Source organism: Pongo abelii, chromosome 3 (assembly GCF_028885655.2).
Source record: "Pongo abelii isolate AG06213 chromosome 3, NHGRI_mPonAbe1-v2.0_pri, whole genome shotgun sequence".
Lineage (NCBI taxonomy): Eukaryota > Metazoa > Chordata > Mammalia > Primates > Hominidae > Pongo > Pongo abelii.
In genome coordinates this window covers 1,396,539-1,408,458 of record NC_071988.2, presented here as the reverse complement: position 1 = coordinate 1,408,458, position 11,920 = coordinate 1,396,539, and the positions used below count along the sequence as shown (strand labels likewise).

The window sequence follows — 11,920 nt, the reverse complement described above, 5'->3', positions numbered from 1 at the left end:
GGAAGTGAGGATGGCAGTGCCTGGCGGTTGAGCCCCTCTTATCCTGGGGAATGCTCAGGGGCGTTCCTGACTAGACCCTGCCTGCTGCCCCTGCTGGCTGGCACTACCCCTCCCTGGGGAAAGGCTGGGTGGTCCCCCAGGGGAACTCAAAGCAGAGGAGCCCCTGGAGGCCCCAAGTCCCTGGAATATCTTGGAGCTCAGATGGCCCCCCTCAAACATCCTCACACGGGGGGCCACGCGGTGGGAGGTGACCCAGCAGCCACTCTTACTTGGCGAAGACTTTTCTCCCGATGCGAGCGCGGGCGGTGTCAGCCTGAGCCTTCAGGTTGGTGAGACTGGGGTACCTCCTCTTCTTCCCCCTGCCTTTCCCGCTGTACCTGGACGAGCCGAGATCCTGCCCTGTGGCTGCTTCCACGTCTCTCATCAACTCAGGGTCCTGCCATTCTGCAAACAAAACTCAAGCACTTTAGGAGACGTCTGGCACTGACCAGAGCCCCTCTTACCTGAGGCCCCCAGGAGGGGCTCTTGGTCTCGTCCTGCCAGGGGGGCCGGGTTGGCTTGCCCATGGCCGTACCCTGGCACCAGCAAGCCCGAGAGGATGCTCAGCGGGTAGGGTTCCCTGAGCAACAGGCTGGGGAGGGTGGGCATGCTGGCCCCCGTGGGGTGAAGGCCACACAGAGCTTGCCCCCACCACCCCACACCCCCACAGGCTGCTGCGGCCCAGAAATGGGGAGCCGGGGCTGGGCCCAGAGGCCACTCCTAGGGCACCCATGGGCCTCCCAGGCTGAAAGGCGGCCAAGGCCAGCGGTTGGGGGGTGGCGCCATCCGCAAGCTACTTTCCTGCCTGCAGGCTGGACCGTGCCCCACTAGGCAAACTGTGGCCCTGCTGGACGCCTGCTGGTGGGGAGGTACGTGTGGCAGGGCTGGGCCGAGCATGATGCTCAGCAAAGGGCTTTTCTTTTTCGTTGATCCAAAGATGACCTGGTCTCAGGCCTCAGGCCTCAGAAAGGCAGGCTGGGGCTCTCCTAGACAGAACTGCCCTTCCCAAGCAAGCCGGGCATTGTCTGCTTGAGGCCCTGTGGCAGTGAGGGGACAGAAATGTCAACAGCCCCACTGGGCAGCCTCCCAGGCTGAGTACCCATCATGCAGATGGCACTGAGGCCCTTGGCGGTCACAGGCCCAGGCTTCCTGTGGGGTTCCCCACACAAGGCAGAGGTGGGCCTCCACCAGGCGTGGTGCTGGTCAGGCTCGGGAAGGCCACTCCTGACGGGACTGTGATGGCCGAGGGACTTACAGACAACCCTGGCTCACAGAAGGGGACCGGGCACGGATACTCCAGAGGCACCCGCTCCTGCAGACAGGACCCCATGAGCTGAGCCAGCAGGACCAGGCCATGGGGGCACATCCCCGGAGGAATGCCCACACCTCGGACGGATGGTCAGGCCTCCCAACTGGATTCTTTGAAGTGAAGGAATACGGGGCCCACAATTCAGATACAGGAACGATTAATCCAAGATTAAGGAAAACTGTCCAAACAGTTTATCTCCCAGTAATAAGAAGGCGTCACAGTTTAGGAACCCAGTGAATGGAGCAATTGTTTAAACACAACGAAAAAGCCCTGGCACCCAGCAGAGATGGAGCGAGCTTCTCAGTGAAATGAAGGAGCAATTTAAAAGCCTTTGAGGAAAATCAATAGATGCTGGGACCGCGCGGCCTTCCTGGGCGCTGACGGGCCCTGCAGCACCACGCACATTGTCAATGAGGTTAGCGCCAGGGAAAGGAAAATTGCGCCGTGCGCGAGGGAGGCGGGGATCAATACTGTAGTTAGTAAAGAGATGCTATTTCACATCTGACTGGCCAGCGCCGGCCGCAGCCCGCGGCCTGATACCTGTTTGTTAACAAGTCACCAAGGGCTGGAAAACCAGATACTCTTCAGGGTTGACACAAAAAGTAGGCACTTAATTTGCTCCTGAGTGTGAGCCACCAGGCAAGACCTCACCCGGAGATTAGCAGGTCAGGGCCTTCCTGCCGCCCAGGGCTGAGCTGCTGCCTCTGGGCATCAGGCTGCACTCAACATCCACCTCTCATGACCAGAGTGCAAGACGCCCGGGGGGCCATGACAGAGACAGCTTGGAAGGGATCCTGGGCCCCCAGCGCTGCTCTTCAAGACAAGGTGTGACCCCCCGCTTCGGGCCAGGGCCAGGGCCAGGCCCAGGCCTGCAGGCGTGGCCACTCTCCAGAAGGGACCGAGGCCGGACGGGAGCTCACGCCTGTAATCCCAGCATTTTGGGAGGTGAGACAGGAGAATCCAGGAGTTCAAGACCAGCTTGGGCAATACAGTGCCACCCCACCTCTACTAAAAATAAAAATACAAAAATTAGTCGGGCATGGTGGCAGATAATTCCAGCTACTTGGGAGGCTAAGGCAGGAGGATCGCTCGAACCTGGGAGGCCACGACTGCGCCACTGCACTCCAGCCTGGGTGACAGAGAGAGACCCTGCTTCAAAAAAAAAAAAAAGCCAAATCAGATTTTAAAAAGGAGAGAGAGCGCCTGAAGCTGGCCAGGGTCTCCAAAAACAAATCTTCCTTGGAAAACAGATATGCAGGGCGGACAGATGGGCCCTGCTGACATGGCAGTGCTGCCCCACAGTGGCCTTGCTGTCTGGGGCCTCGGGGCACCCGCACTCCTGCCACCATAGCAGTGGCCACACGCCTCCTGGACAGAGCTGTGGCCACCTGCACACTGAGGCAGGTGCGGGGCATGGCTGAGGAGGCCAGAGGGGTTCCTGGAAGCCACTCTGGGCTCAGCCCAATCACTTCTCTCGCCTCAAGGCCTTCACCTGCCTGAAAACACAACGAGGAAGCAGGACCCAGCCACACAGATGGCACACAGATGGCTTCGGGGCCGTGGGTGCCCACCTCCCAGTCGGGGCCTCATGAACACGTTACCCCCTGAAGCCGGAGCATCCTCTGGAGCCCCCAGACCCTGGACCCTCGGGGCAGCATCCCCTCCTGATTCTGCCAGTTACGACCCAGAGGCTTGTAGCTCCGTGGACCAAGCTGGCAGAGCGGGAGCTCTGTGACTCTGCAGACACACCCCGGGCCACTAGTGGTAGTGAGTCCCAGGCTGTGCCTCCCACGGTGCCTGCCCCACCCAGACCTACCCGGGCGCTCCTGCTTCTGCAGCCGCTGCCGCTGCTCGCGAGCCCTGTCCTCCGGGTCGAGCGGCCATCCTTCGTCGTCCCTTGGAACGATCTTCCCATGGAAAGGGCACTGCACAGCGAGGACACGGTGGCCGACGGTGGGGAGGGGTCCGCCCGCCTTGACCACCTCCCCCCACCACCACGACTCGGGCACAAACAGCGACCAGGGAGGGTGGCATCGCAGAGCCAAAGTGTACACAACCCTGGAATCACGCACCCCTTAGGGGAGGGCGTCCTGAGAGCCACAGGGACATAGGGATGGCTCCGTCCTTCCTCTGGAGCCGGGAGCCCTTGGGCAGCTGTGGAGAGTCTAGGCCTCCCTCATGCCGGCATGGCCATAGCGACCCCCCTGCACCATGCCCAGCTGCCAGGCTGGGAGCTGCCCTGGCCCCCTGGCCTCTCTTCACTTCTGAGGAGCCCAGGCCCAGCACAGACCCGGGCTGCAACCACGGAGGACACTGTGTGTCTTGGCCCCTGGAGAGTCCCCAAGCCGGTGCCCAGGTGTCAGGCTTCAGGGCCCTGCGCAGGAGCCCCAGACACCATTCTCTGATGGCCAACGGCTAAGCAATTTCTGCCCACCGCGGACAAGCCCCTTCTATGGGCTTCTCAGTGCTCACAAGCGTCCCGACCCAGGGCAGGGGCAGATGGGGCTCAGCATCCCTCTGGCTGCCCCACCTGGTCCAGCCCACACCCACCCCCGCCCTCGGGCCATGGCCTCACCTTCAGCCGGTCTTGGCGCTCACAGAGCCGGCCGTCTGGCCTCGGGGCACGGCACCGGTGCTGCACAGGCTCAAACCTCCCGGCAAAAGTGATGTGGCGGCTCCGGAGCATCTCGGAGACGTCGGCATTGACCACTTCCTCCTCCACCTCGCTGGGCTTCCAGAAGCGGTGCTGGGAGTCAGACCTGCAGACAGAGCCAGAGGCCTCATAGCGTCTGCAGGGACCCCAGAAGAGCGTGGCCACGGTGGTGCAGGCACAGGGGAAGACCAAACACCACTGCAGCCCAGCCACCCCAACCCTGCGGACAGCACCCAGGCAGGAGAACACGGTCACTCCCGCCTGGGTCTGAATTCTGACACCACGTGAACCAGCCGCGAGACCACGGGCACGACCGCCTGGGTCTGAGTTCTGATGCCACGTGAACCAGCCACGAGACCACGGGCACAACTGCCACCTGCAAGATGGGCTCTCCCTACAGGGCAAGGGCGACAGCTGCTGGGTCCTTGAGGCGTGACCTTGAAGGCCAACGGGGCATCCACATGAAGGTTGTCTTTCCACTGCAGGGACGTAAGGACAGGGCGGTAGCGCACCCAGGAGGAGTGAAGACCGTCCAGCCTTTGGCAGCACAGAGGGGCTGGGTGCTGGAGACCAGACTCCGCTGCCCCAGGTTTCCCAGGCGTGTCCGCTCCCATGCTCTGCGGTTGTCACCGGCCTGGTTAGAGATGCTTTCCTGCGGATGCCACGGGATGGGGGAGCTGGGTGTGCTGGCCAAGAGGAGGCCGGCCTCAGAGGACTCCGCGCCCTGCACACCTGGATGCCCAGGTAGGGGAGAAGTGTCTGAGGGGCCCTCACACAGACCCGACTGCCCCTGTGCTGCCACCAGGTCTCCTTCTAGGGCACACAGCCACACTTGGGGCCAGCAGGAACTGCGGAGGACAGATGGGCAGTGCCAAGAGCTCCCAGTGATGAGAGGCTGCTCACTACCTGCTGACTGGGGAACGGTCGGCTCTGCCCGAAGCTCCCGGGCTCCCACACCCTGTGCCCGAGGGTGCTGGAGGAGCAAAGCCCAGCAGCCCTGCCCTCACCCCGGGTCCACAGACAGGAGCACAGCCCCAGGCACGGCCCACGCTAGGGAGAAGGGACCAGCAGGAGGCCCTGCCCTGGGGCCGCCTGGACCTCATTTCTGCATCCACCTTGGTCTGGGATGAAGCTGGTTTGGGATAAGGCAGTGGGTGGGGATGCAGGCAGAACATGCTGCCCGGGGCCTTGGCCCCACTACAAGCAGACATGTCTCGGGCAAAGCCCTGGCGGGCTGAAGAACAGCACCTGGCCATGTGCCCCGCAGTCAAGGAGGTACATGCGGCTCCCCCGAGGGTGCCTGACCGCCTGGCCAAATGCCTCCTGCCGCATCCGAGGCCCCGTGTGAGAAGCAGCGATGCATTCTGCCCCCCGGAACTCGGACCAGAGGCGCCCTGTGGATTGCAGTGAGAACACTCAGGAGCCGGCGCACAGCAGCCACACCACAGGCTCCCCTGCTTCCTCCCTGTCCAGGTGCAGGGATACTCCCATCTGCTCCCCTCTGCTCCCCTTAGCTGAGGACCACCGGCTTTTTTTTTTTTTTTTTTTTTCAGAGTCTTGCTCTGTTGCCCAGGCTGGAGTGTAATGGCGCGATCTCAGCTCACTGCAAACTCTGCCTCCTGGGTTCAAGCGATTCTCCTGCCTCAGCCTCTTGAGTAGCTGGGATTACGGGGGCCCGCCACCACGCCCGGCTAATTTTTATATTTTTAGTAGTGATGGGGTTTTGTCATGTTGGCCAGGCTGGTTTCGAACTCCTGGCCTCAAGTGATCCACCTGCCTTGGCCTCCCAAAGTGCTAAGATTACAGGCGTGAGCCACTGTAGCCAGCCGGGGCCCGCCAGCCCTCTGTGTACCAGGACGGCTTAGTTCTAGTGGTTGCCTGTGGCTGCCACCCCCATCAGCCCTGTCTCCCACCACGGCCTGGCCAGGCCCTGGCCTCCCGGACCCACATCGTCTTGACCTCCTGGATGAAAGGGGCGAGCCCAGGCTCTTCAAAATCCCTAAATGTGGCTGAGAGCCAGAGGGCAGGACCCCTCCACTTGGTGAGGGAATGTGGGGTGAGCAGCCCCTGCCATCCTGGCTAGGGGCCAGCCAGGAGGAGTGTGGCCCTCAACTGGCTGTGGGGCACATACAGCACCCAGGTGCCATCTTGTGCACCAGCCCATGCACCCCCACCCACGCAGCTGACACGGGGCCCTTCCCCAGCCCGGGCCGCTGCCATGTGTAGGCTGCAACTCCATCAAGCCGGCCACCACAACAGTCTGCAGGCAGTTGGGGGAAACATGAAGCTGTGAGCTCGATGCACCAGGTGCGTGGTGCTGACGGGCCAGGCAGGTGGAGCGTGAAGCCAGGCCTGCCCAGCAGGGCCCCGGTGCCATCCAGGACTAACCAGGTCCTCACCAGCAGCTGTTCAGGCCTCTCTCTCGGCCCAACTGCCTGGGGGCTCAGGGCAAAGCCTATGGTCCTGGGGACAGGCCAGGCAGGCGGGAAGAGGGACAGGCATCCGCTTCTCCATGGGAGCTTTGCTGGGCGTCACCTGCCAGGCTCAGAAACCAAGCACTGGCCCTGGGGCACCCCTGGTGGCAATGTGTGGCAGGGACAGCTGTTTCTTCCCAATCTCTCTGGCCGCTGAGCAGCCTGCCCAGCCCCTCCCTCCTCACACTGTCCCTAATCTGGCCCCCATTAGGGGTCCTGCAGCATTAGCTTTAGTGGTTACGGTGTTTGCACAGGCAGCCCAGCCCTTGTAACGGATGCTGTGGGGACGGCAATATTCCGTGTCACACCTGGCCCTGGGTCTTGATGGCAGGGACTGGCAAGAGGTCAGGGGGACCCACCTCTGCCCTCTAAGGGAGACACCTTAGGGTGACCTTCCATCTCAGGACACAGCCTTGGCACTGTCCTCCCCGCCCTCTCCCGGGTGTGGAGAACCGTCCTGCGGCAGGAGCTGAGGAGGCGGCAGGGGCCCTGCTCCCCCAATAGGCCGTGCCAGTGAGCTGTGGCAGGGGCTGGAGTACCCAGGTGGCCTCTTGAGGCCCAACAGTCTGGACTTTCGCACAGATGACCCCCGTGTGCCCCCTTCTGCTGCAGCTTCACGGAGAAGAGGCCGGCGCGGTGAGGAGTGCAGAGGGGGAAGTGGGCAGGGAGGGTGGTTTCCCGAGGCTCCTTGCAGAGCCCCCACCTGAGATCTGGACACACGGTCACTGTGAGCAGCCGCGACACGGTCAGGAACTGTGCATCCTGAAGCAGGCTTCAGCCAACTGTGCATCCTGAAGCAGGACAAACTGAACGGGCCCCAGGGCCGCCTTTAGGGGAGTGGTTTCTCGTCCAGCTGTTCCCACAGGATTGATAACACCCGAGCTCCATGGATGGCCCCCGACACAGCAGCAGAAAGGCTCAAAAAAGCCCTGCTGGGCTCCACGAGCCGGATCAGCAGGGGAGGCCCACCCCTGCGCCCCTCCAGGCCCAGAAGGTAGGGCAGAGCTGGGAGACAGGGCCAGCTTCCTCAGACCGAGGGAGGCCTGGCAAGCCGGCAGTTCCCTCCTCAGGCTGGGACCCTGGTTGTGTGCCCTGGCTGACTTCAGACACACGGGTACTCACTTGAGAATCTTCCCGGCTGTGGGGAGCTCCTGGCCCCAGTAGTGCAGGTCCACGCCGTAGGGCACCACAGGCGCCCGGGCCCGCTCTGCTGCCAGCTTCTGGGCCTCCTGTGGCTCTGGCAACGCTCTGGAGGGGCTACAGGAGCAGAGTGGGACATCCTGACGGTGCTGCTGGTGCCAGCCACAGCCACCCTCCTCTCCCTCCTCACCCCCACAGCAAGCCTGGGGCCTTGGGTCGGATCAGGTGAGCAATGGCTTCCGCCACACGACGCCTGGGCCTCAGAGCCACCGCTGAGGTCCTGTGAGAAGCTCTGGGCCCTCGTCAACAGCTGGCCTCTGGTCTGCAGTCCTTCACCCTGGCCCAGAGGTGACCTGACATCTGCCTCTCAAACCCCAGCCCTGGGGGCTCCTCTCAGAGGCACGGGCAGTGTCTGGAAGGGTATTTGTTGGCCCAGTCCCACCCGGGCTCCAGCTTATGCTGGCACTGACAAACCCAAACATGGCACCAACACTGCTCACCCGGCCGGGGGTGCAGACCCCAGGCTTCCGCCAAGATACCCAGAAAAGGCACTGAGCAGCCTCTCAAGGCTGGCCAGTGCTCTGGGCAGAGGCTGTGGCAGCGCCGGGCAGGGGGCTCAGCACACAGGACACTGGGAGTCACCTGGCAGATGAGGGTGGGGGCAAGTGGTCCCGGAGCTGCCGCAGCTGAGCAGCCGCAGAGGTGGGGTCCGATGCCTCCTCGTCCTTCCTCGTCCTCGTCCGCAAGCCCCGCACAACTGTGTCTTTCTCTGGTGCTGCCTCCAGCCCTGAAACAGACACGTGTCCACTCCCTGCCACCACTCCCACAACCCACCAGGCACATCCCGCGAGACTGGGCAGTTAGGATGCGCCTATGCGTTAGCGTGTTCCATCTTCCCGCAGTCCCGAGGTGGGTGCCTGCTATCTGCTCCTCACGGGCGAGGGTGAAGCCCGGAGCAACAGGTCAGGCCACGCTCTGCTAGAACATGGCAAGCGTCGGGGGCTCCGGCAGTCCCGCCTTGTGGCCACACTGTTCACACACTGTGCTGCCTGGCTTTGCAGAAGTGCCAGCCTGAGCAGACGGATTCGCCAGGCTGTAAAGAAGCTGGGAGCAGCGAGAGCCCAGACTGCCCGGCACACTGTGCCCACAGCCCCGGCAGCTCAGGCTCCGGTGGTGAGATGTAGGCAGCCTGGAGCCCTCCCCAGCACCCAGGCCTGAGGTGGCAGCTGCTTGGAAAGGCCACCCACAGGGTGCTCACATGGTCCTCAAGGAGAAGAGACACACAGCTCCACACAGGGTTTCAACCCACATCTCCCGCCGACGTAAAACCGTGATGTTAGCAGGGATTCCAGCCCCTGTGTCCCCACAGAAACGCCTGGGGCTGCACCACAGCTTCAGCAGGCGCCTCTGAGAGCCACAGGGGCCGCTGGACCAAGGCCTTGGCCCTGACAACTCCCTCCCTCTGTCTGCCAGGCAGAGGCTGAGTTCCAACAACCAAGATGCCGTCCCGGAGTGCCCGTCGAAGAGGGTCCGCCCCGCCGCCAGCAAGACAAGGCCATGGCGCTGCGTCTCACCAACGTCCCACAGAGATGACAGGGACGAGGCCACCAGCCCCTGTCTTCCACAGCCCAGCATGCACCCAGGGTCCCCGGAGCAGAACAAGGAGATTCTCCAACACTGCTGGGCCCTGACCTGCCTCTCCCCTCCTCCTGCACCACGGCCTGCGCTCGGCTCTCAAGCTGCTCCGTGGGGCTCACCCTGACCCTGATGGCACCTCTCAGTCAAGGCAGGGGCCTATACTCTCTAGCGGCTAAGCTGGTGTCCTGAGGCGTCGGGATGGCAGGGGGCACAGGAGGTGCCAGGTAGGCTATGGGTTAGGACAAACGGCACCACCCACCTCCTGTGGGGGATGCGCAGGTGTCAGCATCGTCGTCTCTCCTAAATTCCCAGGAGGAGAGAGAAATAATTGGAGCGCAGAAAACAGTTGAAGAAACAATGAGCCACATTTTCCTGGAATTGGAAGGCTCACTGAGAGTCAAAGGAGACGGAGGAAAAACCATGGCTAGAGGCACTACAGGAAAACCTAAGAACACCATGGCCCGAGACGGTTAACACCGAGCATTGAGTGTCAACTTGATTGGATTGAAGGATACAAAGTATTGATCCTGGGTGTGTCTGTGAGGGTGTTGCCAAAGGAGATTAACATTTGAGTCAGTGGGCTGGGGAAGGCAGATCCACCCTTAATCTGGTGGGCACCATCTAGTCAGCTGCCAGCAAATATAAAGCAAACGTGAAAAGGAGAGACGGCCTCGCCTCCCAGCCTACATCTTTCTCCCGTGCTGGATGCTTCCTGCCCTGGAACATCAGACTCCAAGTTCTTCAGTTTTGAGACTCGGACTGGCTCTCCTTGATCCTCAGCCTGCAGATGGCCCCTTGTGGGACCTTGTGGTCATATAAGTTAGCTGATACTTTCAAAAAATAAAAATTCTATTGACACAAGATTTTCAATAGCAACCGTGAATGCAAGATCTCAAAAGGTCACTTTGAAAGTGCCAAAGGAGAAGTTCAAGCTCAGGGTTTTATAGCCAGCTAAGCGGTCATTTCTTGTGTAGGCACAGGACGACAACCTCATGGAGACAAGGCCTTTTGAGGTTTGCCATGGTGAGGTCCACTTTGAAAACACCTTCAGAGTCAGTAGTCACAAAGAAAAGCCAGGGTGGTGGAGCAAAACATGGGCAGTGAGTGTGTGGAGACCCGGGAGGTGAGTGCCCTGAGACAAGGGAGGTGAGTGCAGAGAGGCGGGAGGTGAGTGCAGGGACACGGGACGTGAGTGCAAGGACGCGGGTGGTGAGTGCCCTGAGACGCGGGAAGTGAGTGCCCTGAGACGCGGGAGGTGAGTGCCCTGAGACAAGGGAAGTGAGTGCAGAGAGGCGGGAGGTGAGTGCAGAGAGGCGGGAGGTGAGTGCAGAGACACGGGAGGTGAGTGCAGAGACGCGGGAGGTGAGTGCAGAGACGCGGGAGGTGAGTGCAGGGACGTGGGAGGTGAGTGCCCTGAGACAAGGGAGGTGAGTGCAGAGATGTGGGAGGTGAGTGCAGGGACGGGGGAGGTGAGTGCAGAGTCGCGGGAGGTGAGTGCCCTGAGACGCGAGAGGTGAGTGCAGAGGCGCGGGAGGTGAGTGCAGGGACGAGGGAGGTGAGTGCCCTGAGGCACGGGAGGAACACTGAGCACATGGCTTTGTAAAGTTGACTCTCGCCTGTCCCTACCCCAAACCCACGTGTTCATATCAATCCGAATTAAGTTGGTTCTGGATGATCCAGTGTGATGGGGTGGAAGGAGGCCACACATGGGGAGAGGGTGCTAGGTTATTTGTCTTATGCAGGAAACAGTACAGAAATTGAGAAATATATATGCGTGTAAATCCTTTCCACAACGAGGAGTGACCATCCGAAGAATAAAAATCAGCAGAACAACGGGGCACATAAATGGCGGGAGAAAAGAAAGAAACGAGACAAGGATGGCGGCAGAAGTCAGAGAGAAAGTGCCACAGACGGATGTGTGACAGGCTGCCAGATGTGTCTTTTGAAGACTTCATAACAACCGTTAACTAAACAGATTCAGATTAATGAAAAGACAGACTCTGGAGTGGATGTCTTTAGCAATATGCTGTCTAAAGAAGACCCACTTAATACAATAGTTAGCGAAAATTTGAAAATAAAGGGATGAAAAAAGATTTACTACGAAAACAGTGACCAAAAGACAGAGGAGGTCCTATGTGGGTACTAGAAAAGCTGGATTTTAAGTAAAAAAATAGGAGGGTAAAAAAAGGAATGCTTGAAGATGTAATAAACAAGAAGAGACATGTAACTTACAATTGCAGTCTCAAAACATAAGAAGCCATGCTAAGGGCTACAGGTGCAGAGGTACCCCTGACTGTGGGGACTTCGGCGAACCCTCTTGGGAAGTGGCTGTTAGGGAAAGAATGAGCCGTATCATGGGTGGTTTGTACAGCACAGTCAAAACCACCAAACTAAGAGATGTCGTGAGATTTCCTATCTGATATGGTCTGGCTCTGTGTCCCCACCCAAATCTCATCTTGTAGATCCCATAATTCCCACACGTGTTGGGAGGGAACCGGTGGGTCTTGCCCATGCTGTCCCCGTGAGAGTGAATGGGTCTCACGAGATCTGACGGCTTTAAAAGCAGGAGTTTCCCTGCACAAGCCCTCTCCCTGCCTGCTGCCATCCACGTAAGACGTGACTTGCTCCTTCTTGCCTTCCACCATGATTGTGAGGCCTCCCCAGCCA

General features: G+C 60.4%; 1 protein-coding gene across 4 annotated transcripts in view; it reads right to left on the bottom strand.

The window, feature by feature from the left end:
* The window catches only part of UVSSA (UV stimulated scaffold protein A), a 48,368-nt gene that overhangs the window by 11,357 nt on the left and 25,091 nt on the right, over positions 1–11,920 (bottom strand). For all 4 annotated transcript variants that reach the window (XM_024246474.3, XM_024246473.3, XM_024246472.2 and 1 more), the window contains exons 9-13: positions 8,258–8,402; positions 7,598–7,732; positions 3,924–4,107; positions 3,165–3,273; positions 270–444 (exon numbers count right to left, since the gene is read on the bottom strand). In XM_024246474.3, the coding sequence (XP_024102242.2) occupies positions 270–444; positions 3,165–3,273; positions 3,924–4,107; positions 7,598–7,732; positions 8,258–8,402 (748 nt within the window). The remainder of the gene's footprint in view (positions 1–269; positions 445–3,164; positions 3,274–3,923; positions 4,108–7,597; positions 7,733–8,257; positions 8,403–11,920) is intronic.